This window comes from Peromyscus leucopus, chromosome 23, assembly GCF_004664715.2.
Source record: "Peromyscus leucopus breed LL Stock chromosome 23, UCI_PerLeu_2.1, whole genome shotgun sequence".
Taxonomy (NCBI): domain Eukaryota; kingdom Metazoa; phylum Chordata; class Mammalia; order Rodentia; family Cricetidae; genus Peromyscus; species Peromyscus leucopus.
In genome coordinates, this window is record NC_051082.1 from 33,338,966 (window position 1) to 33,364,450 (window position 25,485).

The window sequence follows — 25,485 nt, forward strand, 5'->3', positions numbered from 1 at the left end:
TGTCTGGTAATCCTGTTTCTGACTCTTTTTTTTTTTTTAAATAGAGTTTTTAATTTTATTTATTTATGTATTTTTTGTTTTTAGGTATGAGTACTCTGCATGCATGCAGGCCAGAGAGAGCTTCAGATCTCATTACAGATGGTTGTGAGCCACCATGTGGTTGCTGGGAATTGAACTCAGGACCTCTGGAAGAGCAGCCAGTGTTCTTAACCTCTGAGCCATCTCTCCAGACCATGAGCCATCTCTCCAGCCCTGTTTCTGACTCTTGATGTATTCTTTGGTTTAGTTTTAATCTGTAATTGAATGTATAAATTCCTATTATTCATTTCCCTTTTTTATGTGGGGTGTGTGTGTGTGTGTGTGTGTGTGTGTGTGTACTCACACGCACGTGCCTGTAGAGATCAGAGGTAAACCTTGGCTGTAGCTCCTCCAAACGAAGTCATCACTTTATTTTTTGAGACACAGCCTTTCCCTGCCTGGAACTCACTCTGACGCGAGTCCCGTGGACTCGCCTGTCTCTCTTTCCCTGGTGTGGGGTTATAAGTGTTCTACCACACTCGACTTGTGTGGTGCTTTTCCCCCAGACTCTGCTGTTCCTGGAAGGCAACACCGAACCATAGTCCAGCCATTTTGTGGAATAATAATTAGAAAAGAAAGAGTGAAAAAAAAGGAGGCGGAGGAGCAAGGGGAGGAGGGAGGAGCAAGAGGGGGAGGAGCAAGGGGAGGAGGGAGGAGCAGAGGAGGATGGGGAGGAGCAAGAGGAGGAGGGGGAGGAGCAAGGGGAGGAGGGAGGAGCAAGAGGAGGATGGGGAGGAGCAAGAGGAGGAGGGAGAGGAGCAAGAGGAGGAGGGAGAGGAGCAAGAGGAGGAGGGAGAGGAGCAAGAGGAGGAGGGGGAGGAGCAACAGGAGGAGGGGCAGAAAGAGGAGGAGGGGCAGAAAGAGGAGGAGGGGCAGAAAGAGGAGGAGGGGGAGAGGAGCAAGGGGAGGAGGGAGAGGAGCAAGAGGAGGAGGGGCAGAAAGAGGAGGAGGGGCAGAAAGAGGAGGAGGGGCAGAAAGAGGAGGAGGGACAGAAAGAGGAGGAGGGGGAGAGGAGCAAGGGGAGGAGGGAGAGGAGCAAGAGGAGGAGGGGCAGAAAGAGGAGGAGGGGGAGGAGCAAGAGGAGGAGGGGAGACAGAGGAGGGGGAGGAGCAGTAGCTGTGAGTGACTGTGTTGGGACCTTTGGAAACTCTGATGGTGAAAGGCAGAGCCAGGCTGGCACTTCCCCTTTCTGCACAGTGAGGCTGAGGCGCTGGGGCCAGACTCGTCTCTGGAGAGCCTGAAGCCAGGATGGATCAAGACACTGTGGGCAATGTTGTGCTCTTGGTCATTGTCACCCTCATCAGCGTGGTCCAGAACGGTAAGGGGAGCCCTCCCCCAGGGAGAATGGCATTGTACGTCAGGCACACCCAGTTCTGTGTGCACATGGACTCCACATCTCTACTTCTCCGGACTTGAGTGTGTAGGGGTGGGGGTCTCTCTATGTGAGTCTGGGTTTTCCTCCTCCTGGACCTTCTTTTGCTTGAGTGGTGATGACCGGTCGTGTTTCCGGAGGAAAGACAGCAACCTGGCCCAAGTGTCTGCAGTTGGTGTATGGATATGGAGGGGTGGAAGGCATGGGGTATGTGTTCATTCGGATGCTGGGCTGAATCGACTAATCTGCAGGGCAACCGCGATCACCTGTCATCTGTGTGTGTGTGGGATCGGGGCATTGATTTGAGAGCTATAAACGGAAAAGCACTTTTTATTTTACTTCTGAACTTAAAAAAGTTCTTTTGGAGAAACATTCAAAACATACTGTGTGTATGTGTGTGACTGAGGATAGAACTCAGGGCCTTGTATATTCTAAGTAAGCAGGTAAGTTCTCTACCATTTATCCACACCCCAGATGTTTGGTGTACAGCTTTTCTCTCTCTCTCTCTCTCTCTCTCACACACACACACACACACACCTATGTATGTGTGTATGTTTGTATATATGTATCATCTGTCTTTCTGTCTATCTCTCATCTATCATCTGTCTCTCTGGGGAAACAGTCCTGTTTCTTCTTAGCATTGCTGTTAACCTCATTAAAAGTTAAAGAACTGACAGGAAGGACACAGATCTGTGAAGGGCAGAGCTCTGAAGAGCTGTCACCGAAGTTCTGCTTTGGGCCTTTTTCAGGCTGATTTTTTTGGGGGGGTAAGGACACCGGTGGCTTCGTGTTTTACGGTTTATTGAGAGAAAACGGGAGTGTCATCAGCACGGGCAGCAGCCACGGCTTCCTGGTAACCGCTCATGGTTATGTACTGTCACACTTGGGAATGTGGAGCACTGAGCCATCTTGGGATGCTCTAATATTTGTCCTCGTCTTGAGTGGGGAGATGCTGGCACAGAGCAAGGGCCCCGCTCGGCACACCATACGCATGCTTTCCATACGCAGCAACAGTGTGGAGCGGTTGGACACCATACGCATGCTTTCTATACGCAGCAACAGTGTGGAGCGGCCGGACCCAGACATCTTCATGCTGCATCACGCTTGACCAACTTGCCACTCGGAGAGGGAACAAGTAGCTTATTTGGGTCACTACTTCCTCAAACGGCTGCTGCCTCATGCAGACTCTCTTGGCTCGGGAAACTGACAGGGAGGAGGAGTAAGTGGCCGACCGACACCCACCCACGGTAGACCTTGCTTGGCGCTAGGCGGTGTCCGGGGACCTGGTGATAGGACAGTAAGCAAGGCTGCCTTCCAGGGACAGTGACAGCAGGGACTCCTCCAGTCTCATGAAGACAGGGGGCAGGGACAGCGCTTCTCAGCCCTGGGTAGGGGCCCCCTCTATCCCTGTCCTCTGTACCTGGCACTGTGTCTTACGAGCATCAGGCCGGCGACTGTGTCCTCCCTCCTGCCAACGCAGCTGGAACTGGGCTCATCAGGAAGTTCAAGTTCACTTTCCCCATCGGGAAAGCTGCGAGGCTCCTGGTTAGACTGGAGACCCCTGCGTGGAGACACCACTGCTCCCCCCCTCCTCCCCCGTCCCCCGAGGAGCCCGGTAGAACAAGGTGGAGACAGAGCATCACGCCGATGTTGGCACCCAGCCATTCCACCCGTGCTCAGGGAAGGGAGAGGCCGCTGCCTTGAACAACGATGCCACACTGTGGCTTGGGATGAGCTCTGCTCTCCTGGGAGGGAGGAGCCTGAGCGACCAGGTGAGACAGAAAGTCATCTGCGAGGGCCTTCTGTAACTGCTGGAAATGCCTGTTGGGGACAAGAATTCTTTAAATAACTTCAGACACAGTACTGGTGCTGACCTGTACCTGTGAGCACAGGCCAACGCTAAGTCCTAAGTTCAGGCTCTCTTTGCAAGTCTAATGAACTCTGGGCTTCATCTATAAACCTGTGAGAGAGCTAAAAAGATATGCAAACAACCCACGCTTTTCATCCTCCACGCCAAAACACCGTAGGGAAAACTTCCTGTTAGTCAAAAATGTTTTCCATGTTACCGAGTATCGAACACTGTGTTGTGGGCCACATGAGGATGTGCAGTGGCTGGCTCCACTTCCTCAGTGACCCCGAGAGCCTGGTTTTCGGAGGATGGGCAGTGCCCAGCCTGCCTGGTGTGACTTCCTCCTCTGCCTTCAAACACTTTAGTCATCAAGACGTTTGAACTTGAGGTGCTCTTCCAGTTTGAGCCAGCAGAATGCCGATGGCGAGGCCAGGCCGAGCTGGGAAACCCAGGCAGGAATCATCAAAGCCCAGCTGCTTTCCCAGCACGGCTGTGGAGGAGCCTCTGCCCCCTCCCGCCAAGGCGCCAACAGCTCTGTGACCAGGCGAATCTGGAAAAACCATGCAGATGGTCTCTAACTTGCTGTCCTGGCCAGTTTTATGTCGATTCCACACAAGCTGGGGTCATCGGAGAGGAGGGAGCCTCCACTGAGAAGATGCCTCATAAGACCGGGCTGTCGGCAAGCCTGGAGGGCATTTTCTTAATCAGTGATCGATGGGGAAGGCTCAGCCCATTGGTGGTGCCGTCCCTGGGCTGGTGGTCCTGGGTCGTATAAGAAAGCAGGCTGAGCAAGCTACAAAGAGCATGCCAGTAAGCAGCACCCCTCCATGGCCTCTGCATCAGTTCTTGTTTCCAGGCTCCTGCCTTGTTTGAGTTCCGGTCCTGACTCCTTTGATGATGAGCAGTGATGTGGAAGTGTAAGCTGAATAAACCCTTTCCTCCCAACTTGCTTTTCGGTTACGGTATTTCAGCGCAGTGATAGAAGCCCTAACTAGGACACTTACTGTGGTTTCACTCGTGACTTTTCAGTTTTATCCAGGTGTAAGAAGGCTGCCTACAGAACCATTCCACCTTTCACTTTTAGCAGGACGTACAATGGGTTATGTGAAAGTATTGCAAATTAAGCTTTGTGTTAGATACTGGAAGTATCCTGAGCACATTTAAGATGGTCCAGGCTGAGCGGTAGCCCTGAGCAGGTTAGGTGTATTAAATGTAGTTGTGACTTAAAATATTTCTTACTTAGGGTGGATTTATTGGGAAAGCAACTCCATCAAAGCAGAGGAGCATCTATTTGGGAAAAATGATACAGGAGCCCCGGGGAAGAGGGTGGGTGAAGGAGGTCTGTCCTGGACACGGGGACAGCGAACACAGGACTCCTTCTGGAAGGCAGGAGCGCTGTTCCCACAGCCCACGGAGTGATGAGGAAAAGTGGGAGGAGTTAGCCTCCTCCTCTCCCCCTCCACCACAGAGCCACCTTCTCCCTCCCTGGGTTCTTTCTAACATGAAGACCACAGAAGAGTGGTTCTCAACCTGTGGGTCACAACCCCCCAGAGGGGGGTCGCATATCAGCTATCCTGCACCTAGGACATTTGCATTACTATTCATAACAGTGGCAAAAATACAGTTAGGAAGTAGCAATGAAGGAATTTTATGGTGTGTGGGGGGGTCACCACAGCAGGAGAAACTGCATTAAAGGGTCACAGCGTCAGGGAGGTTGAGGACCACGGCCATAGAACAGCTCCTGGTAACGCCGGCTACAGTAAAACAGCCTCACATAAAATACTTTCCTGTGGACCCGTGGCTGGCTCCTCCTGTTCACGTGGTAGCGAACTGGAATCTCAGGATCCTTTTTATGTGACCCCAAGAACCTTATTTGAGTCCTCTCGGCCCCCCCTCCCCATTCCTCATCTGGGAAGTGCAGTAGGGTGAGAACTGCTGGGGTGGATGTTGAGGGTGCTGTAAATGATGCTTCAGGAGTTGTCGGGATCCCCTTGGCGGTGAATTCTGAGGAACTGTTTGCGGCCATCTGTGGGTGTTGGCCTCTCATTTGCTCGCTGGTTCTGGTTTAATATTAACAAGCCAGGAAAGGGGGCACTAGCGGTCTTTGCCTACGTGGCTTCTGGAATCCACGGGAGGATCCCAGGGGCTTAGGGAGAGTGGTGAGGAGTAAGGAAGACGAAGGGAGGAGAGGGTGGCATCCACGGATACTGGACTGAGGGAGACGTGCTCAAGGCAGACGCGTGGGTAGGCAGGGTTTGCAGGTGTCGTGAGCTGAAGTGAAAAGGAGATCTCGGGAGGGAAAGGAGTGAGGACAGTGACGACGAATCGGCCGTAAGGAGGGTGGGAGGCTTGGGCCGCACAGCAGAGAGATGGCTTCTTCTCGGGAGGGGGGAAGGGAGGCTTTGCTTTTCTGAGTGCGGACAGACGAGGCGAACAGCGACACGTAGCTAAGTCCTGCTGCTGACTGAGGCGCTAACCTTTGAGTTCCATGACACCAGTCTCAACTCTCTGTTCAGAGGCAAGAGAGGCCATCTTGAGTCCTGGAAAGGAGACACCTAATTTTCTGTTATGTTTTCTGCTAGTAGAGACATTCAGAACAGACAGACTTATATAATAATAAGAGTAAGTATAAGTGTAATAGTCCAGTATCTATTATACTTATGTGATAGCGAGAGGCGAGGCTCGCCTGGGCTGGAATTCAGCCGTCCCGAGGCTGAGCCCCCCTGAGCAGTGATCCCCTGTCTTCAGAACAGAACACCCCCTCTTCCGAGAGTTCACGAAGATTCAATGAGGGAATGCTTACAGCGTGGTGAGCTCTCTTCTAGACGAGCTAGTCCTTTGGATGTGCTCAAAATGGGCATGTTCCTACAGAAGAGTGTTAATTTGTGTTTATGTCAAAAAAAAAAAAAAAAGCCATGATAGGCTCTATTTGGTGCAGCTGGTAAGGCGCCCTTCTCATAATTTTTTGGAAGAGACGAATAGGAAATGGGTAAAGAAGGAAACCAATCACACGCCCCACTTTCCACTCCCTAGATAGGAGTATGGGAGGAAGACAGGAGAGGGAGAAGCAGCCTTTCTTCTGCACCATCTGCGGCCAAGCCCTCTGGATCCTCTCTTTCCTCACTACAGCCATGGCCAGCTCTTGAGTTCTTCCCGCTTGGATCTGCCTTCTCTAAGCATCTGACACACTTCAGACAAAGCAGCTTTTGGCTCTGCAGTTGCTCTGTGTAAGCTCTGTGTAAGACGCTCCTTGTTCTCAGCACATAGCTCTCACCAGGACCCGGCAGCTTCTCTAAACCCAATGGACAGTTCTAGACACTCAGCTTCCTTGAGTCTTGGCTCAGGTGCTGCCTTCTCGAGCTTGGGCCTCCCTCTGGGAATCCTGTGCTGTACACGTTTGTGGCCTCAGGCTGGCCTCAAACTTTCTGTATAACTGAGGATGACCCTGAACCCCTCAAGTTCCTGCTTTACCTCCTGAGTGCTAGGATTAGAGGTGTCTGCCACCATGCTCGGTATTATGTGATGCCAGAGACCAACCTCAGGGCTTTGGCAAACCCTCCACTGACCCGAAACTACAACTGCAGTCTCTCTCTCTCTCTCTCTCTCTCTCTCTCTCTCTCTCTCTCTCTCTCTCTCTCTCTCCTCTCTCTCTCTCCTCTCTCCTCCCCCTTGCTGGAGTAGAACCCAGAGACTTTCAGGTGCTGGGCAAGAGCTCTTCCACTGGGCCACACCCCAGCTGCCTCCATCCCCTTTGTCTCTAGCTTTATACACCACACATTTGTTTTCTAGAGGTTTTATTTACTGGCTGCCTGTCTCCCCTTTTTGCTATTGTCAATAAAACATGAGCTCATTGGGCCAAGAATCTCAGTCTATTTTGTTTTCAGATTCAAGCTAAACATCTGGTTCATAGTAATAGACAACAGATAAATCTTTAAAATAAATAATCATTCACTGGAGATGGCTGAGCTGTTAAGAGCACTGGCTGCTATTATAGAGGACTCTAGTTCAATTCCCAGAACCCACATAGTGGCTCACAACCATCTATAACACCAGGTTCGGGGATCTGATGCCCTCTTCTGGTCTCCATGGGCACTGCATGCATGTGGTACATATACATGCATGCAAGGGAAGAACCCACATACATAAAAAATTAGAGTAATCTATATAATTGGGAAATTGTCCTTTATAAAATAATCATTCTTAGCCTCCTTCGCAGTTCTGCTGGGTCCTGATTCCCAGCTCAGTCCATCTCCAGTCCTGAGCTGGCCCTGCTGAAGCACACACACACACACACACACACACACACACACACACACAGACACACACTCACCTCCAGTCCTGAGCTGGCCCTGCTGAAGCTCGTGCGCGCACACACACACACACACACACACACACCTCCAGTCCTGAGCTGGCCCTGCTGAAGCGCGCGCGTGCGCGCGCGCACACACACACACACACACACACACACACACACACACACGCACACACACGCACACACACACACACCTCTTGTCCTGAGCTGGCCCTGCTGAAGCACACACACAGTTCTAGCCTTTGCATAAAGCACAAGTGATTCCTGTTGCCTCCCCTGCTCCCTGCAGCCATTGGCAAATTCCTGCCCCCGTCTTCAGATTTTATCTTAGGTATCATTTTCTCTAGATATCCTGTGACACAACCAATAAATTAAGCTAGTGGGTTTGACCCTTCTGAGCCATTCTGTGGAGTCATTGCTGCTTTTCTCGGTTGTCAATAGTTTTCAACTGTGAGTTTCTTAAGGCAAGGCTGTGTGTGCCTTGTCCCAACACCAAATGCATCGATGTCGGAACCGATGCTGAGTACATTCTCGCTAAGTGACATTTGTGGTGGGGAGGACATGGAGGCCTTGTTTGGACACCAAATCCAGGAAGCATGCTTGTGTTTTAGGAAAGCAGTTAGGGAACAGCCTCCTGAATGTGCCTGATTATGAACCACATCCAAATCTTTCCCTCCGGCAGCGTTCTTCGCCCACAAGGTGGAGCATGAAAGCAGGACGCAGAACGGGAGGAGCTTCCAGAGGACCGGGACTCTTGCCTTTGAGCGGGTCTACACTGCCAAGTGAGTTCCAACTCTGCTGCTGCTAATAGCAGGACATGGGCATGAAGGGATGAGACTGTCCTCCAGGGCACATCTGCCTCTGCTAACCTTCAGAGTGTTCAGGAGGCAGGCTTCTGGGAAGGCTGGACTTCACTTGGAAGGCTTCTGGATGCCCTTCCTCATCCGGGAGATCACAAGCCTTAGAGGAAGGAAGTGGAGCAGGGGAGGGAGGAAGGGGCTCTGTGATCCAGAAACACCCAGGGACCAGTTTCCTGTGGGCGTTGAAGCTCTTCATCGCAAGCCAGCTGTGAGCCACAGCAGCTCTGAAAGTGCCTCCCTCATACCACCCTGGCCTCGTCCGGTGGCAGTCTGGAGGTGACACCAGTGAGTTTTATAACACAGGGTCCCCTTGAGTAACCAAAATGAGAACAGAAAGATGGAAGCTCTGAGTAATATATTCCCCTGCCCTCTTGCCTTGAGTTTTGAATAGAAAAGCTGTTGGCAGACACCTGAATGGCCTTGGAAAGAGGTTTGTGGGGTTCTGTTGGGCTCACAACCCTGAGATGACATTACTCAAACATGATCTTCCTTTATGCAGAATATATTTAAACAGGGGTCAGCCGGGCATGCTGGCGGCCAGAAGGGCAGGTTCCCTGCTTTGATGCAGGGCTACTTTGAGAGAGGGTGTCAGTTCCAACCCTAGGGGTGACTTTGGTTCTTCCAAGGGAAAGTCACGGCCATCCAACAGTAGGATCAAAGCCAGGGACTCTCTGGGAAGGTCAGGAGGCTCTGTAAGGGGCCCCTGCCAGACCTGTGCGAGCCGCTTGGCGGGGACTCCCATTCAGCTGTCGTTGGCTTCTTGTGAACTAAACTGATTCCGGGGGTGAGGACAGGATGGACCTCGGGAATGAATGCATCTTCTCTCTCGTAGATGCCATTCACTCTTTCTGTGAGGTATAGGGTGTGTGTGATACCAGGGAGGGTCTTCTCCATTGATATTTCCCAGCCCTGGCTCCCTTTGGCCCTAAGCTTCTAAATTGGTGCATGCCTTGTCTGGAGCACTCACAGTTACTTCTGGAGTCCCCACAGAGCACTCCGAGACGCTCAATTTCCATCCCACAGCAGACACTCCTGCCAGCTGAAGGGAAGGAATCCTTTGCTGAAGTACCCACAGGGAGATCTCTTTGTTAGCATTTAGACCTTGGCTTTGTTAATCCTCAGTGTCAATCAATGTAAGGCTTTAAAAGACGTGGCTTAAAAGGCATTACAGACCCATTTGAAGAAGAGCAGAGAGAATCTATAGGTTGGCATCAATGTTTCTGCACCATTTTCTGTGGAGATAACACAAAGGGGCCCTCAGAAATGTCATGTGTGCAAGAGATGTAAAGGTATATCTCTGATCAGGGGTGGAGACAAAATTGTTGAAAGAAAACCACAATTTCTAGCAGTGGGGATGAGCAGTGTCCTTCTGCCCTGATAATTACTTTCTCACAGTGACACTGAGTTTTTACAGACGCCTCAGTCCTCCAGTGAGAAGCCGCAGTGGACCGGCCCGCACATTCTTAGAAGTTAAGTTCCCACCATGCTGGCAACGCACAGGGAATGAAACGTCCTGGGCAGTCTGGAGTCTTCCTTTCTTTGACACACAGTCTCACTGTGTAGCCAAGGCTAGCCTCAAACGTGTGGTTCTTCTGCCTGTGCCCTGCCCAGGACTGGGATTCCAGGTGTGTGCCACCATGCTGGGTCTTAGCCGTCTCACCTCCGCCGCCGCGTCCCCCTGCTTGAGGAATAGCTTTGTTTTCTATGAGCCTGGCGCTGGCCTCCAAGTTGCACCAGTACCCGAGGCTGGTGGCTGAGCCACATGACGGGGGGAGAGTGGCTTAGAAACCCTGTGATTGTGTGGAGGTTCCAAAGATAAGAACCTGTGCGAGGCGGCATGTATCGGGTGATTGTTGTGTGTGGGGACCCAACCATGAAGACACTGCCGTCTGGTTTTCAAAGTCCCCGTCTTTACCACTCAGCCCTCCTGAGAGGTGGAGAAGGAGCAGACGGGAAGTTGTGTGGAGTGGTAGGAAGTTAAGCCCCGGGGGAGAGAACTTTCTCTAAGATAGAAGTTGCTCAGACTCTGTTGCGGTTCTGTTACAAAGACCACTTCCTCCCTTGGCCAAGAAGCATGCATGCATGCATATGCAGGTTGCAAAAGGGGCTGGAGCTCTGTACAGCAGCATCCTGGCAAGGTCCAGGCGTACCCTGGCTGTTTGCCTGTGCCGGGTGACCCCCAGGAAGGTGCTGAGGGGGAATAGAAAGCCAACACCAGCGGTCTCCTCTCCAGGCCTCCCCCCCCCCAAAAAAAAAGCACCAAGAAGAGGTAGAAGAAGAAAAGAGGATGTCTTTAAAGAGTCACTTATTTTTACGTGTTGAGTGTCTGGCCTGCACGTATGTATGTGCACCTTGTGTGTGCAGTGACCATGGAGACCAGGAGAGGGCATCAGATCACTGGAACTGGAGTTACAAATGGTTATAAGCTTCATGTGGGTGCTGGGAATCAAACCTAGGTCCTTTGCAAGAGTAGCCAGTGCTCTTAACCTCTGAGCCATCTCTCTATCCCAAGAGCATGCATTTAATCTTGCTATCTAAAATTTAGGATGTGAAGCTGTATCTGTTGTTAATACACAGAATGACATTAGTACACTATACATACATACATACATGCATAAATACACACATATCTATACATACAGCACACTACACTATAAGCTATATATAATTTACATGCAAATATATCTGTCATAAGCTGTAAGACCCAGATTTTTTTTTTCTTTTTGAGACAGGGTTTCTCTGTGTATCCCTGGCTGTCCTAGAACTCACTCTGTAGACCATGCTGGCCTCGAAGTCACAGAGATCCCCCTGCCTCTGCCTCCCAACTGCTGGGATTAAAGGTGTGCTCCACCACCATCCTGATAAGACCCAGATTTTTGTTGATGAATGTAGGATCATGAATATTTCAAGATCTTGGCTACCAAGGAAATAACCTGAAAGGCAATGATATTTACTGATGGACATAGAAGCCCAAGCCATGTTATTTGAGCATGAGCTGTGACTGTTGAGATATAGATAGACTGAGAGTCTGGGACAGTGGATGATCACATGACCCAGCCAACATCAGTAGAGTCCATCAGGTGAGATCCCTCGACGGACGGCTGTCTGACCACACGGGGCAGTGCCGAACCAGAGCTTTCTGGATAAAATGAGCTGGACCTTGGCTCTTTCACGTGTGCAGGATGCAGATCAACGCGCTGGTCTTGGAGCATCAGCACAGCTAGTGAGTTTGAGTTCAAGTTTGACTTTGGGAGAAAAATCCTAGTTAGCTGACTGTGGGTTCTTCCTGGGGAGTGAGTGCAGGTAAGCATAGCTGTGGCATGACATGGCTGTCCAGAGATGTGTAATTTCCTGAAATGTGTTCTACGCTTCCACGTCCATGAGTCATTAACAAATGAAACAACAAAGTTCTTCCTGGCGATGCCCGAGAAGCTCCAGAGGACAGTCTAGTTCACCAAGAGAGGGGTGGTGTAATTAACCACAGAGATTCCCCTTTCTGCTCACTTTTTATCAGAATACATTCGGAGAAATGTCACGATACTCCAGCACCTCTTGGTGTCCACTGTGGGCTCATTTTTTTTTCAAGCAGTGTATCGTGATTTAAAGTCACTGTGGCTACAGGAGCCTGACTGGGGTCGATAGCGTGATTAGCTCTTATTCATGGTACTTCCTTTTTTCAACGTAATCCAAACAAACTAACAGAATTCTAAAGGGTTTCTCTGTTGTATTTCCAGAGGTGGGAAAAAAAGGAAAGAAAAGATAGCCTAGGGCCTCTCCATAAAACAGTCAGATTGTGGGGCTTCAACTTTACAGCATGGCGATTCATTGCAAGACCAGCTGAGCAGGCTCTGCTTAGACCTGCATGAGAGTCAAGATGGGATTACCAGTTCTGTTTTGAGAAAGAAAAGATACAAAGCTCCTCAAAAGGAAAAGAAATGCAGTAGTACTATGTGGGGTGGAGGGGTTCATTCAGATGTACCGACTCTCCACAGAACAGAGCGTGTTTCATTAGGAAGAAGGTAATTGGAATACAGGCAGGAACAGTGGAAGCCTGCTGAAGTCACTGGACAGTTCTCTCTAAGCTACGACTCCCGGGTAGCTAGGGATCCTCGCCTTTTCATCACCGAGCCAAAGTGACTACTTCATGGGCTGTGGAGACGGCTCAGGCAGCGAGGGCTTGCTCTGCAGACACAGGGACCAGAGTTCGAGCCTCAGCAGCCCTGTGAGAGAACAAAGAAAAGAAGAGGGAACTGGGTGGAGGGGTACAAGCTTGTAGCCCAGCTCTGGGGAGGCAGAGACAGGCAGGTCCCAGCTCTGGGGAGGCAGAGACAGGCAGGTCCCAGCTCTGGGGAGGCAGAGACAGGCAGGTCCCAGCTCTGGGGAGGCAGAGACAGGCAGGTCCCAGCTCTGGGGAGCCAGGGACAGGCAGATTTCAGGGCCTCATGGGCCAGCCTAATCCACAAGCTCCAGACTCAATGAGAGACCCAGGCCACCGACCTCTGTGCTCCACACACACAGGTGCTCACATGCACATGTGCATACATGCACACCAACCTGCACATCCCCTCCCAAACCACTACTTCAAAACAGACAAAATATGAGGATCGGGCTGAAGCAGAGAGAAATCCTCGTTACTAATCGTCAAGCCAGCTGGCACTGTATGCTGGTAACCAGGTGGAGGAGTTTTCCCCTGCCTTCCTTGAGCTGGGAGGCGGCTCTCCGTCTCTCAAGCCCGAGGCTGTGGTGTTGTGACTCTGCTGATAAGTGGGCATAGGAACACTGCTACCACCCCAGGGCTGCTGCGGTTTAATGTGGACCCATCTGTTGAGTAAGGTCAGGAACTGCAAACAGTGTGAGGACCTCCTGCCCTTTGGAATTCTGGGTTCACCAGACCCGTGGAACTTGTATGGGTGCAGATCACCACCCCATGAGACCAGCGGGTTCTGCCTTGTGTGCTGTGCCTAGTCTGAAGCTGTCTCCAGGAGAGGAGGCATGGGTCTGTCACCTATGACATTCGCAAACTTCTCTAGTGAAAGGCTCCTTTGACTATCGAGGGACATAAAGGTCCTTGTGGCTGGGAAAGGACAACCCGACATCTCTAGGCTCTCTTTACTGTATGGGTCAAGGGTGTTTGATTAATCCAGATGTATTATCCAGCTGTGCTGGTTAATTTTTTTGTCAACTTGACACAAGCTAGAGTCCTCTGGGAAGAGGAACCCCAAATAAGAAAATGCCTCCATCATATTGACCTGTAGGCAAGTCTGTGGGGACATTTTCTTAGTCCATGATGGATGTGGGAGGGCCCAGCCCACTGCGAGCTGTACCACCCCTAGGCAGGTGGCCTTGGGTAGTAGAAGAAAGCAGAGCCCAGTGGCAGCGGCGCCTTTAATCCCAGCACTCAGGAGGCAGAGGCGGGCGGATGTCTGTGAGTTCAAGGCCAGCCTGGTCTACAGAGTGAGCTCCAGGAAAGGCGCAAAGCTACACAAAGAAACCCTGTCTCGAAAAACCAAAAAACAAAAAAAAAAAAAAAAGCAGGCTGAGGGGGGCTGGAGAGATGGCTCAGTGGTTAAGAGCACTGACTGCTCTTCTGGAGGACCAGGGTTCAATTCCCAGCACTCACATGGCAGCTAACAACTGTCTATAACTTCGAGATCCGACACCCTCACACACATGCAGACAAAACAACAATGCACATAAAAGAAAGATAAATTTTTTTTTTAAAAAAGAATGAAAGCAGGCTGAACAAGCCATGGGTAACAAGCCCGTAAGCAGCTCTCTTCCATGGCCTCGGCTTCAGTTCCGGCCTCCAGGTCCTCTCCCTGACTTCCCTTCCTGGACTATAAGCTGTAAGGTGAAAAAATAAAGCCCTTTTATCCCGAGCTGATTTTGGTTATGATGTTGTATCCCAGCCAGCAAAAGCAAGCCAAGGTTTTCGCTGCTATAACAAAACAGCTGTCTCGGGCTGGTTTTGAAGTCCCGAGGTTTGTTGGGCTCGTGGTTCTGGAGGTTCAAGTACAAGATCAGCTGACCCGATAGGGCCGGGTTAATGGTGGGGGAAGCATAGCTTGGATCACGGTGGAAAGGTGTTAGTCTGAGGGGTCATAGTTTAAGCCAGAGAAAGAGGGGAGGAGGGCGGGAGGGAGAGTGGAGAGGGGGAGGGAGGAGAGAGTGTCCCGCAAACCCTTTCAGGGCACATCTTCAGTGACGGCCATAGTCCCGTCTCCGGGAGGTCTTTAGCATTGCATTCTTGGGACCGGTGTGCAATGTATGTCGATATGGAGTGTATGTAATACATAGGGGACTGCGCCCATACTCAAACGAGAAGAGCAGATCTGAGTGGCTCTGAGGCCTGAGACCCTAGCCAGAAGCATCGAATTTTGGCTTTTACCTGTGTAGCTTAAACCCTGCCGACCCATGGCCCCAAACTGCACCATGCGTGGAACCACCTGGAAGGCTGGCTAAGGCATGGGTGGCTGAGCACCTTGCCCGGTTTCCAGTGCCACACGCCTAAGCTGGGACGTGCACTTGTGGATCTAAGACGTCCTCAGTTGCCTCGTTTACATAGTGAAAGAGTTCCAGGGTTTGGAGACCAACAGGCTGCGTGTGAGGACTTCTGGGATGGGGCCCACATGAGCACCTCTGCATTACACCCCCGACTTAGAACCTCAGAGGGCAGAGTTACTGCTGCGCTCTTCATTTTGTGGGTGAGGACATGGAACCCAGAGAGGCAGCTCATGCCAAAGCTGGTTAAAGTCCCGCCAAGGACCACGTCCCAGTCAACTGTTCTTTCCAGTCTCCTGTGGCTCCCTGAATAATACCTCTCCTTCCCTTGCTCCAGTGGTTTTCCATATTCATTGCAGTTCTTTGGTTGTTGTTTGTTTTTTGAGACAGGGTTTCTCTGTGTAACAGCCCTGGCTGTCCTGAAACTCACTCTGTAGCCCAGGCTGGCCTCGAACTCACAGAGATCCGCCTGCCTCTGCCTCCCGAGTGCTGGGATTAAAGGCGTGCGCCACCATGCCCGGCACTCACAGAGATCTTTAATCCCACAGAGTGCTGGGATTAAAGGGGTGTGCCACCACCCCCCGGCTGCATGCATTTTTTAAATCCTAGTTTAGGGTCTACAAGCTGTACCCAAGAACACTTACTGTTTACATTGTGAAAAAGTTCCAGGGTTTGGAGACAAACAGGCTGGGTGTGAATTCTGGCCGCCTTCAGCCCCCACTCCTGAGCTGGGAAACCCTAGAGAGTTAATCAGCTACTCTAGGCATTTGGTTTCTCCTCTGAATATGGCTGTAGTTATGATAGGCAGAATAATGGCCCCTAACACACCCTATTCCTACGAGGCTGTCATTTCATTATATGGAGAAATGCAGGTTGGTTTTGGTTTGGGGAAAAAAAAATCTTTCCTGGCTCATGTAAGTCAGGCTTATTTGTGTGTGTGTGTGTGTGTGTGTGTGTGTGTGTGTGTGTGTTCAGGTGCCCAAAGATGCCAGAAGAGGATGTTGCGTCCCTCCCTTGGAGCTGGAGTTACAAGTGGCTGTGAGCCAATGGAGATAAATGCTGGGATCTAAAGTTGGGTTCCCTGGAAGAGCATCAAGAGCTCTTAGTAACCGTGCCTTCTCTCCAGACCCATAAATAGAACCTTTTAAATGAGGAGACAGGCTTTACATGAAGAAAGGCTCATTGGTCGTCCTTGGCTTTGAGATTGGCAGAGGCCATGAGCCAAAGAATACTGGAGTATCCTCAGAGTCTGGAGAGTCAAGGCAGTAGCCGCCCCCTCCCCCCTCCGACCCCCTTGAGCTTCAGAGGGAATGCAACCCTGTCCACACCTGAGCTACAGCTCAGGGAGATTCATTTCGGACTCTGCCCGCTGGAACCGTGACAAAATGAATCTGTGGCGTTTTAAGCCACTGAGTTGGTGGCCAAGTGTAACAATCGCTAAAGCGACCCCAGAGTCATCTGGTGCAGTCCCAGGAACGTGGGACGCTTACAAGGGAGAGGACGGATGGCAGATGCCAGCACAGTGCCCGGTTTGGAGCGGCAGCATTCACGGGGACTCTGGAAGCCCTCCCGCATCGGATTTTGTGAATGGACCTTGGTTTCTTTCTTTCTCTCTCTCTCTCTCTCTCTCTCTCTCTCTCTCTCTCTCTCTCTCTCTCTCTCTCTCTCTCTCTCTCTCTCTCTCTCTCTCTTTTTCGAGACAGGGTTTCTCTGTGTAGCTTTGCGCCTTTCCTGGAACTCGCTTTGGAGACGAGGCTGGCCTCGAACTCACAGAGATCCTCCTGCCTCTGCCTCCCGAGTGCTGGGATTAAAGGCATGCACCACCACCGCCCGGCGGACCTTGGTTTCTTTAACGCTTTGAGGATCTGCTTTTCCACTGGCCTGCTGCTCCCCATGGGACACAGTTTCCCCTGGCTGGGCATTTTCCCCTCTGCCACACCTTGTCGTCTGCGTTGCTCACTTGTTACTCCAAGAAGTGCACGGGCACCACCCACCACAGGAGCTCTGCCAAAGAAGCGCGGCCTCTGATGGCTTCACCTAGGAGCAGAGTTAATGAACTCCGAGCGCGCTTCCTTGTTCCCACCGTCTGTGGGATGTGCTGCTGGCTGCTCCCTCAGGGTAGGCGGCAGACAAGAGAGGGGCCTGTGACCCCTGCGCGACGGTGATTATGAACTGGGGTCTTCAGGTAATTTTCAGGCCACACTGTAGTCACGTGTTTTCTGCTTTCTTTCTGCCCTGTTTGCCCTGCAGCCAGAACTGCGTCGATGCATACCCCACTTTCCTTGTGGTACTCTGGACTGCCGGACTACTTTGCAGCCAAGGTAACCGTGACTTCTCTTTGTGAGTTCTCTTTCTATAATGTGCGGCTCTCGGGGGTTCAAAGGGCAGGCATTTTGTTGAATAGCCTTGACTGGACCTACAGCTCTCATGCAGGTTGCCCTGGAGAGATGAGAGCCCTGGGGAGGTTGTGTTCCGGGCATGCTCAGTGCAGGCGCAGTGTGGCGTGGTCATGCATCGTTAATGCTTGCTCCCTGGTGGCTGGTTGAGAGCGCTTCCCTGACAAGGGTGGTTTAAGGCTAAATGTGACTCGGAATCTGCAAGCAGTGTTAGCTCAGATACAAGGGCATTGTAAATGAGAGCGCCGGAGGGCTGGCTCTATTTGGGCACTGCCGCTGCTGGCTCTCGGGTTAATAAGCTCGCAGCACTCTGGCCCTTCCTCGGGCATGCATCTACAGAGCACGGGCTCGGCTCCAGCCGAACCTGGGTGATCAGCTGCACACAGTCTTGATTTCAACGATTCTGAAGGACGGATGGATTCCCAGAGGTGCTCTGCAATGAAATGGAAACCAGAATCATATGCTCTTGGCTCTCTTTGGAGATGGAGCACCAGAAAGCCTTGCCCGAGACCTGCATTTGTCTGGTGGCGGCTCAGTGTGATTGGAGCCGCTTCAGTGGTCCAGCAGGGCCCATACAGAAAGGCCAGAAGCGACCATTTGACAAACCACGGGATTATTACCATTTTCTACTGCTCTATAAAGTATGTCCAGTGGATGTTAGTTTCCCTGCGACCCTTGAGGACACTTGGGTTCAGGGTTCGTTAACTGGTGAGTGCATGGGCAGGATTAGAGCCCGGCTGGCTCTTTCAGTTCCTACTTCTGGAGTTTCTCTAAGCATTCTTTCTTTTACTGGACTAATTTATATTGTAAATACACTTGGAACATTTATTGTATGCCAACTTTGTCCTGAATGTAGGAAGGTTAATAATACACAAAAGGACAGTTACAAAATAGGTGGATGGGGGCTGGAGGGAGGGGCCTCAGTGATTAAGAGCATTTGCTGTTCATGGAGAGGACCAGAGTTCAGTTCCCAGCTCCCACTCTAGGCAGCTCACAACTGCCTGTGACTCTGGCTCTAGGGGGCTCTGATGCTCTCTTCTGACCTCCAGGGGTATTACACACACACGCCCCCCATACATATATATATATATATAATTAAAACAACAATAAAAAATTAATCCTATTAAAAATTAAGAAGATAAGTAGATAGATGGATATGTTACTGCCAACAGTGAGACTTACTCCCACGAGCATTAGAAACCACTGAAGAGATGCCACATAGTCTCCTTTAGCGCCTTGAAGGCTCTCAGTAGCTCGTCATTTATTTTTCATTTTCTACCCTGAGTGAGATTATAAAAATATATCTGGCATTATTTGAAAAATCAAGTCAAAGAAAATCCATATGAAGAGTTGTGAGTTTTGTTGGGTCTGAATGATGCTAGGTAAATCTGTTGTTGCCTCTCCAGCTAGGTGAATACAAAGGGAGTCTGAGAGTATTTCAGAGCCCTGGAAATATGCATCTCTGTCAAAACAAACATCCACATCGCCAGGGCTCAAATGCACCAGTCAGCTACAGTTGATTATTGTCATTTTTTTATGAATGCAGAGATTATATAAGTTGTTCAGCTGAAAGAAACCCCAGAGACTATTCTGTTCCAGACCTCTCACTTTAGAGACTATCCCAAGATCTGGACAGACAAGTGGCTTATTTAATTTCATAATTTTAGAACCTAGGTTTGTACCTGCTTTGTGGTTCACATGGCTCGAGTTCCCCTTGAAAGGTCTCTGCTATTCCCTGCATAAGGTAGGAGATAGGAATCCTTTCCACACCTGTTGCCCATCAGTTTATGTCCAGTTAAATTCCAACTGAAAGAGAAATAGGACAATGAAAGTCAGAACAGAGATGTCCAAATGGGAAAACTTTATGCAATGCAAATCATTAATCATGACATAATTAATTGTGGCAGTCTTGTGACTTTCAGGAATTAGGACAGACTTCGAAGTTTATTTTTTCTTCCCCCTCCTTTATTTCTAGATGGTTTAAAAAATGGTTAATTTTATTTTAAATTCTGTGTCTGTGTGTCTGTGTATGGGTTTGTGCACATGAATGCAGTTGCCCCTGGAGGCCAGAAGAGGGTGTCAGATCTCCTAGAACTGGAGTTATAGAAGGATGGGAGCAGCTGGCTTGTGTGTTGGGAATCAAACCCTGGTCTTGGAAGTGCAGCAAGGCTCTTAGCCATTGGCTCATCTCTCCAGCCCCTCTCTCTATAGGTTCTCCCCTACTCCCAAGAGACGGTGTTTCTCTTTGTAGCCTTAGCTGTCCTGAAACTCACTCTGTAGATCAGGCTGGCATCAAACACAGAGACCTGCCTGCCTCTGCCTCCCAAGTGCTGGGATTAAAGGTGAGCACCACCACCACCCAGCTTCTTTCTGGATTCTTGACATGTATCCTAGGCTGACCTTGAACTCCCCTCAGTCTCCCAAGTGATGGGATTACAGGTGTGAACCACCATTCCCAGGGTGGATTTGCTGGGCTTTTCTCAACCTATGTCTCCTTACTGTAAAATAAGACCATTATCCACTCACTCATGTTAAAGTCCTCAAGGTGATGAAGGTAAATGGTGTCCATGAAGCCCACAGCAGCTTCAACACAGAAAATTGAGCCTTGTATCTATTGAGAACTTTGCATTTATGGCTCACACACAAAGGATTATTTTTTTTCCTCTTGAGAAAGGATTTACTTCAGCACACAATTCTAAGTTACACTCCTTTACAGTAGAGAGGTCACAGAGCTCGAGGGAGCTGGTCACGTAGCATCTGTACTCAGGAACAGAGAGCAGGGATGAAGGGATGCATGGATGCTCAGTGTGCTTCCTCCGCTTATATCCAGTCTGAGGTATCCTGCCTAGGGAATGGTTCTGCCCAAAGTTAAGATGGATCCTCCCGCATCAACTAATATCATCAAAATGACTAGGCCTGCCCAGAGGCTCACCCCCAAGGCAATTCTAAATTCTGAGAGGGGACAACACCAACCACAAAGGAGAAAATATGTATCCTGGCAAGTCTATCAAAAAAAAGTGTTACTTTTGCGGGGCTGGAGAGATGATTCAGCAGTTAAGAGCACCGGCTGCTCTTGCAGAGGACCCAGGTTCAATTCCCAGCACCCGCATGACAGCTCACAGTCAGCTATAACTCCAGTTCCATGGGCTCTCTCTCCTTTCCTGGCCTCTGTGGGTACTGCGTGCGGATGGTGAATATACACACATGAAGGCAAAATACTCATACACGTAAAATAAAAATGAATATTAAAAAAACTTTAAAAAAATGTTTCTTCTGTGTGGTTCAAATTAACAATGGGAACTCCATAAATGTTACCCATGCTGCCGATGGCAGTGATACGGATTTGAAATCAGAAAGACCTGGATGATACTTGCTGGACTTCAGTAAAACATTCATTTGATAAATATTATGGAAAGCCTATGTGCTCCAGGCACTCCAGCAAGTACAGAGGAGATCCGGGAAAAGACAGTATCCCATGGACTTTTGGTCTTCACTTAGATTTCTTCTTCTGCAAAACAGAGACCGGAAAGCTCTCCCAACCAGTAGGTGGTTTGGGAGCCTGAGGTGCCTGGCTCCTGCGAGGTTCTCACTAATGGAAGCTGCTTTGGTGTTTGAATAATGCTGGGGACTTTCAAAGTGTTTTTACTCACATAGCGCTATTTCCTCCCACGCTCTTTCTTAAAAGATAGAAAAGTTGTCACCAGCCTCTGTCCACACACAGTAGGAGAGCTGTGAGCAGCCTCTGTTCACACACAGTAGGAGAGCTGTGACCAGCCTCTGTCCACACACAGTGGGAGAGCTGTGAGCAGATTTTGTCCACACACAGTAGGAGAGCTGTGTTCAGCCTCTGTCCACACACAGTGGGAGAGCTGTGAGCAGCCTCTGTCCACACACAGTAGGAGAGCTGTGAGCAGCCTCTGTCCACACACAGTAGGAGAGCTGTGTTCAGCCTCTGTCCACACACAGTAGGAGAGCTGTGACCAGCCTCTGTCCACACACAGTAGGAGAGCTGTGAGCAGCCTCTGTTCACACACAGTAGGAGAGCTGTGAGCAGCCTCTGTCCACACACAGTAGGAGAGCTGTGAGCAGCCTCTGTCCACACACAGGACCAGTTAAGCACCTGTTCTAGATCATCCTACTCATAAGGAGCTGGTGTTTTCAGCTCCCAACCCTAAATATAGGATTTTATGGGGGTGACTGGAGTGCTGTCTGCAATTTCCCCAGATCTTGGAATGCAAAGAAAGCTTCCCTAGAGGCCAGAAACCCCAGGTGCACAGGGACCAGTCTCAGAAGTGGGGCTTTGGTTCCCACAGTGACCCCTTCCCTGCCTTCCTTCCCAGCTGATGGCCTCACACAAGGCCCTCTGGGTACCTGAGCCCAGCTTCCCATATCTAGGGATAGACATGTTATTCACATCAGATGATTCTTAAGCAGGTACTCTGGGTAGCATGCCACAGAGCTGGTCAAGGTAATCTATTATCCCAGCACTTGCCCTCCACCCAGCACTTCGCTTTTATTTGAAGTGTATGTCTGCTGGCTGCTTTTTGTCAGCTTGACACAAATCTAGATATGTCTGGGAAGAGGGAACTTCACTGAGAAAATGCCTCCGTAAGACTGATCTATAGGCAAGTCTGTGGAGAAGTATCTCGGTTAACGATTGATGGAGGAGGGTCCATGCCACATGGGTGGTGCCACCACCCACCCAGGCAGGTGGTCCTGGGGTGTATAAGAAAGTAGGCTGACAAGCCACGAGGAGTAAGCCAGTGAGTATTGGTCCTCCGTGGCCAAAGGAGGCCCCTGCCTCCAGGTTCCTGCCTTGAGTTTCTGCCCCAACTTCCTTGGATGATGGATCCTGATGTGGAGCTGGAAGCTGAAATAACCCCTTTCTCCTCCAAGTTGCGTTTGGTTATAATGTTTTGGCACAGCAATAGAAACCCAAACGGAGACTGTGCAAGCCTCTGCTTTCAGAACCCGGGGTCTCTGATGGGTTTTGTGATCAAACGCTAATTTCTTAGCCACTGTTACTGTTGTGTGAAAAACATTTTGGGAGACTGAAACTGATACGTGTGTTTTCGTTTCTCTACTTAGTTCCTGCTGCCTTCGCGGGACTGATGTATTTGCTTGTGAGGCAGAAGTACTTCGTGGGCTATCTGGGAGAGAGAACTCAGAGGTAGGTCTCAGGGTGCTGAAGAACATGATTTGATGAATGCTTTCCTAGTAGGAGGGTGTTCCTGCCCAGGAACACCCCGACTGCCTCTGAGAGCTCAATAGGATCTCCTTGGATGAAGGGGGGACAGCTAGGACCCCCTCCCCGAACTTTGAGGGCTTTGAAAATAAAACTGGGGAGTTGCCTAGTTTTCCCATTAAATTTTTCCTTCGCATAGCTTTGGCTCACAGGGGTGTTTTAGCATGCTGGGCTGTACATTACTTGCAACCGCATACCAGCTCTTCTCTGTGGTGGAATCTGGGGCAGCAGTGACTTTCCAGGTCTGATTTCTCCGGCCTCTTGTGCATTAAACATCTCAGCGTCTGTCAAAAGAAATGAGACCTAAAGTTTGCGCCTTATCACAGCTTCTCTTGAGTAATAGATAGATCCGGGGACCCACAGGACCATGGAGAATACAAGATTTAGTAATACTCAAGTCCGAGGCTACAAACGAGTTCATTGCACTGTCTACAGATGAGCCCCACCCAGCCCTCCTTCCTTGGACTATGACACTCCCAACCCCCGACTACCTGATTGGACCCCTGCAAGTTGCCTTGACAGCAAGTTGCACACACACCATCAGTCAGTCAATGCTAAAGAATTCCGAGAGAGAGAGAGAGGGACCTAGTGACCTACATCTTCTGATAGCACCCCACTCCCCCAAAAGCCCATCCAGCTGTGAACTGATGAGGTTGGTACCCTCGCGATTCAAATGATTTGTTCATAATGCCACCAACTGGAGACCCTTCAACACGTGGGCCTTTAGTGACATTTTCTACCCAAGCAGAAAGAGCCAGCTGGTTGAGCGTCTCCACTTCCATTGTCTGTGAGCTGCATGGGGAGCTTGTTGGAATGCAGGGTCTGGGTCCTGGTTTCAGAAGGACCTGGGAGTGTCAGTTCCCCACAAGCTCCCCGTAGATGCCGATGCTCTTAGTCCAAGGGGGACAGAGTAGGGAGGAGGTTGGCACCCAACTGCTGAGCCAACTTTCAAACACTTGCTATGAGAGTCAAGAGTCTCTGGGGTTCCTTTCAACTGCATAAAGTTCTGGTGTAGAGAACGGTGGACGCTGGCTTTGACTCCCTCGGGTGACAACTTGAAGCCGCCTGTGGCCGCGGGAGAACACCTGTCCTGCCCAGTGGGCTCTGCTCGGCCCTTAGTGCTGATTGTCCCGTGGCCTCGGCTGGTTCTTTGCCGACAATCTTAACAAACCATTTCATGGCCCTTTCCAGACAGGGCAGCTCCATCCACTCCGATGGGCCCGGGCCCAGCAAGCAGGGTCTTGCAGAGGGACAGAGAACGTGGGTAGCCTTGGCTTGCCGCTGGACAGTCACTTCTCATGAGGAATTGCCTCCTACCCCTGGCAGTTTAGAAAGGAGAGACAAGGAGGGGATAGGGTTAAGGGGGAGGGGGAGGGCCGGGTGGGGGAGGGGAGAGTGAAATCTTTCTTTTTCTCTCAGTCCTCTGGAATGTAGGAGCGGTTTCCATCACTGGGTGCTTATCTCTCCTTAGTGCAAACCTCATTTCTTCCCTGGCAGCCTCAGGAGGGTAGGCTGAAGCGCCTTCCCTGGCTTATTTAAGCTTTCTCCCCAGCGCAAACTCCATTACACCCAGGGTCTAGCAGGAGCTTTATGGACACTCTTGACAGGGACCACCCTGCAGAGGCGCCTAATGAGTCCACGGTGCTCCCAAGCCTCAGTCAGATTGTCTGACCGCTGTCAGGACCTGCCAGCATCCTGTCATCAAGGAGCTGGAGTTAAGGACACTAAGAGGACTCAGGGAAGCCAGTGCCCCTGAACCCTAACGATGACAGGCCTTTGATGGCAGGCTCAGAAGGCGGGCTCCCTCACCTAGCTCTGGAGCATGCTCAGTGGTGGATAGCAAAGACACTTCGCCATTGCTATGAAGGAAGAGGGTACATGGAACATTGCTGAGTAAACGAGTTAGACTTTGAACCCCGTGTGTGTAAGCGGCAGCCTTTTGGGGGTGAACTGGGTGTCATTTGTCTATGTCTACCCCCCTCCCCCTTTTCCCTTCTTCTGCAGCACCCCTGGCTACATATTCGGCAAGCGGATCATCTTGTTCCTGTTCCTCATGTCCCTCGCCGGAGTACTCAACCATTACCTCATCTTCTTCTTCGGAAGCGACTTCGAGAACTACATAAGAACTGTAACCACAACCATCTCGCCTCTGCTTCTCATCCCCTGATTGCTGGATGCAGGGGGTGGGGGCAATCACCTGATCAATAGAGAGGCATTATAACTCAGCCCTGTGACGGTCTCTGCTCCTCCTCCTCAGCTGGAAATGCTGTAAATCCAGCGGCCCTCTGGGTCCCACAGCGTCAGCTAACCTTGCTTTTCCAGGAAGAAAATAATGTTGTGTCAGCTCCGCCCCTTGAGCGTGGCAGTGGCCCAGGATTTATCGTCTCACTGGTTCCTGCACCTCTCCTGGCTTATCTTGCTCTCTGAAGGTGTCTTGTGACCAGACATGTGTTTCCCTAAAATAAAGTAAAGACATAGACAAACTTTTGGCTGATGGCTCAGTTTGGGGTGGTATTTCTGTATTAACTACGAGCGTTCCTTCAGGCTACACAATGATAATTAAAATCACAATATCCTATTATTGACAGTGAGGTCTTTAAGAGTCCTTTATTAACCAAGAGTCTTGCCCCACTGTGGGAGCCCGTTTTCGGGTCCCTCGTGGCTCTACCCAGCAGGTCCGCATAGAGGATGACTAGGACCATAGGCCTGAGTGCAGGTGTCTGAGATGGTCTGCACCCAACATTTATTATGTTGTGCAGTTTAGAATGTGCTGTAAGAATTGAAGATATCATCAGGCCCATCCTAAGCCAAATGTTGGCTGAACAAATGAATAAGTGAATGGATGGATTCATGAGTTACTCGCTAGTCAGGG

General features: G+C 50.4%; 1 protein-coding gene and 1 long non-coding RNA gene across 4 annotated transcripts; one reads left to right on the top strand and one right to left on the bottom strand.

The window, feature by feature from the left end:
• The first annotated feature begins 1,197 nt into the window (after positions 1 to 1,197).
• Positions 1,198 to 25,096, top strand: LOC114699150 (arachidonate 5-lipoxygenase activating protein). Of its 3 annotated transcripts, XM_028878069.2 has the most exons (5): positions 1,202 to 1,396; positions 8,294 to 8,393; positions 17,223 to 17,293; positions 22,457 to 22,538; positions 24,618 to 25,096. In XM_028878069.2, exons 1-5 carry the CDS (start codon positions 1,327 to 1,329, stop codon positions 24,778 to 24,780), a joined length of 486 nt encoding a protein of 161 aa, XP_028733902.1. In that variant the 5' UTR covers positions 1,202 to 1,326; the 3' UTR covers positions 24,781 to 25,096. The 3 variants fall into 3 exon arrangements, with proteins under 3 accessions (XP_037054280.1, XP_028733905.1, XP_028733902.1); XM_037198385.1 differs by lacking the exon at positions 8,294 to 8,393 and having other exon boundaries at positions 1,198 to 1,396; XM_028878072.2 differs by lacking the exon at positions 17,223 to 17,293 and having other exon boundaries at positions 1,201 to 1,396.
• Positions 14,187 to 22,899, bottom strand: LOC114699151. Its single transcript, XR_003735477.2, has 4 exons — positions 22,811 to 22,899; positions 19,051 to 19,174; positions 17,733 to 17,801; positions 14,187 to 14,315 (listed from the first exon to the last, which is right to left on the bottom strand). It is a non-coding gene; the product is annotated as an uncharacterized LOC114699151 (long non-coding RNA).
• Positions 25,097 to 25,485: the final 389 nt, after the last annotated feature.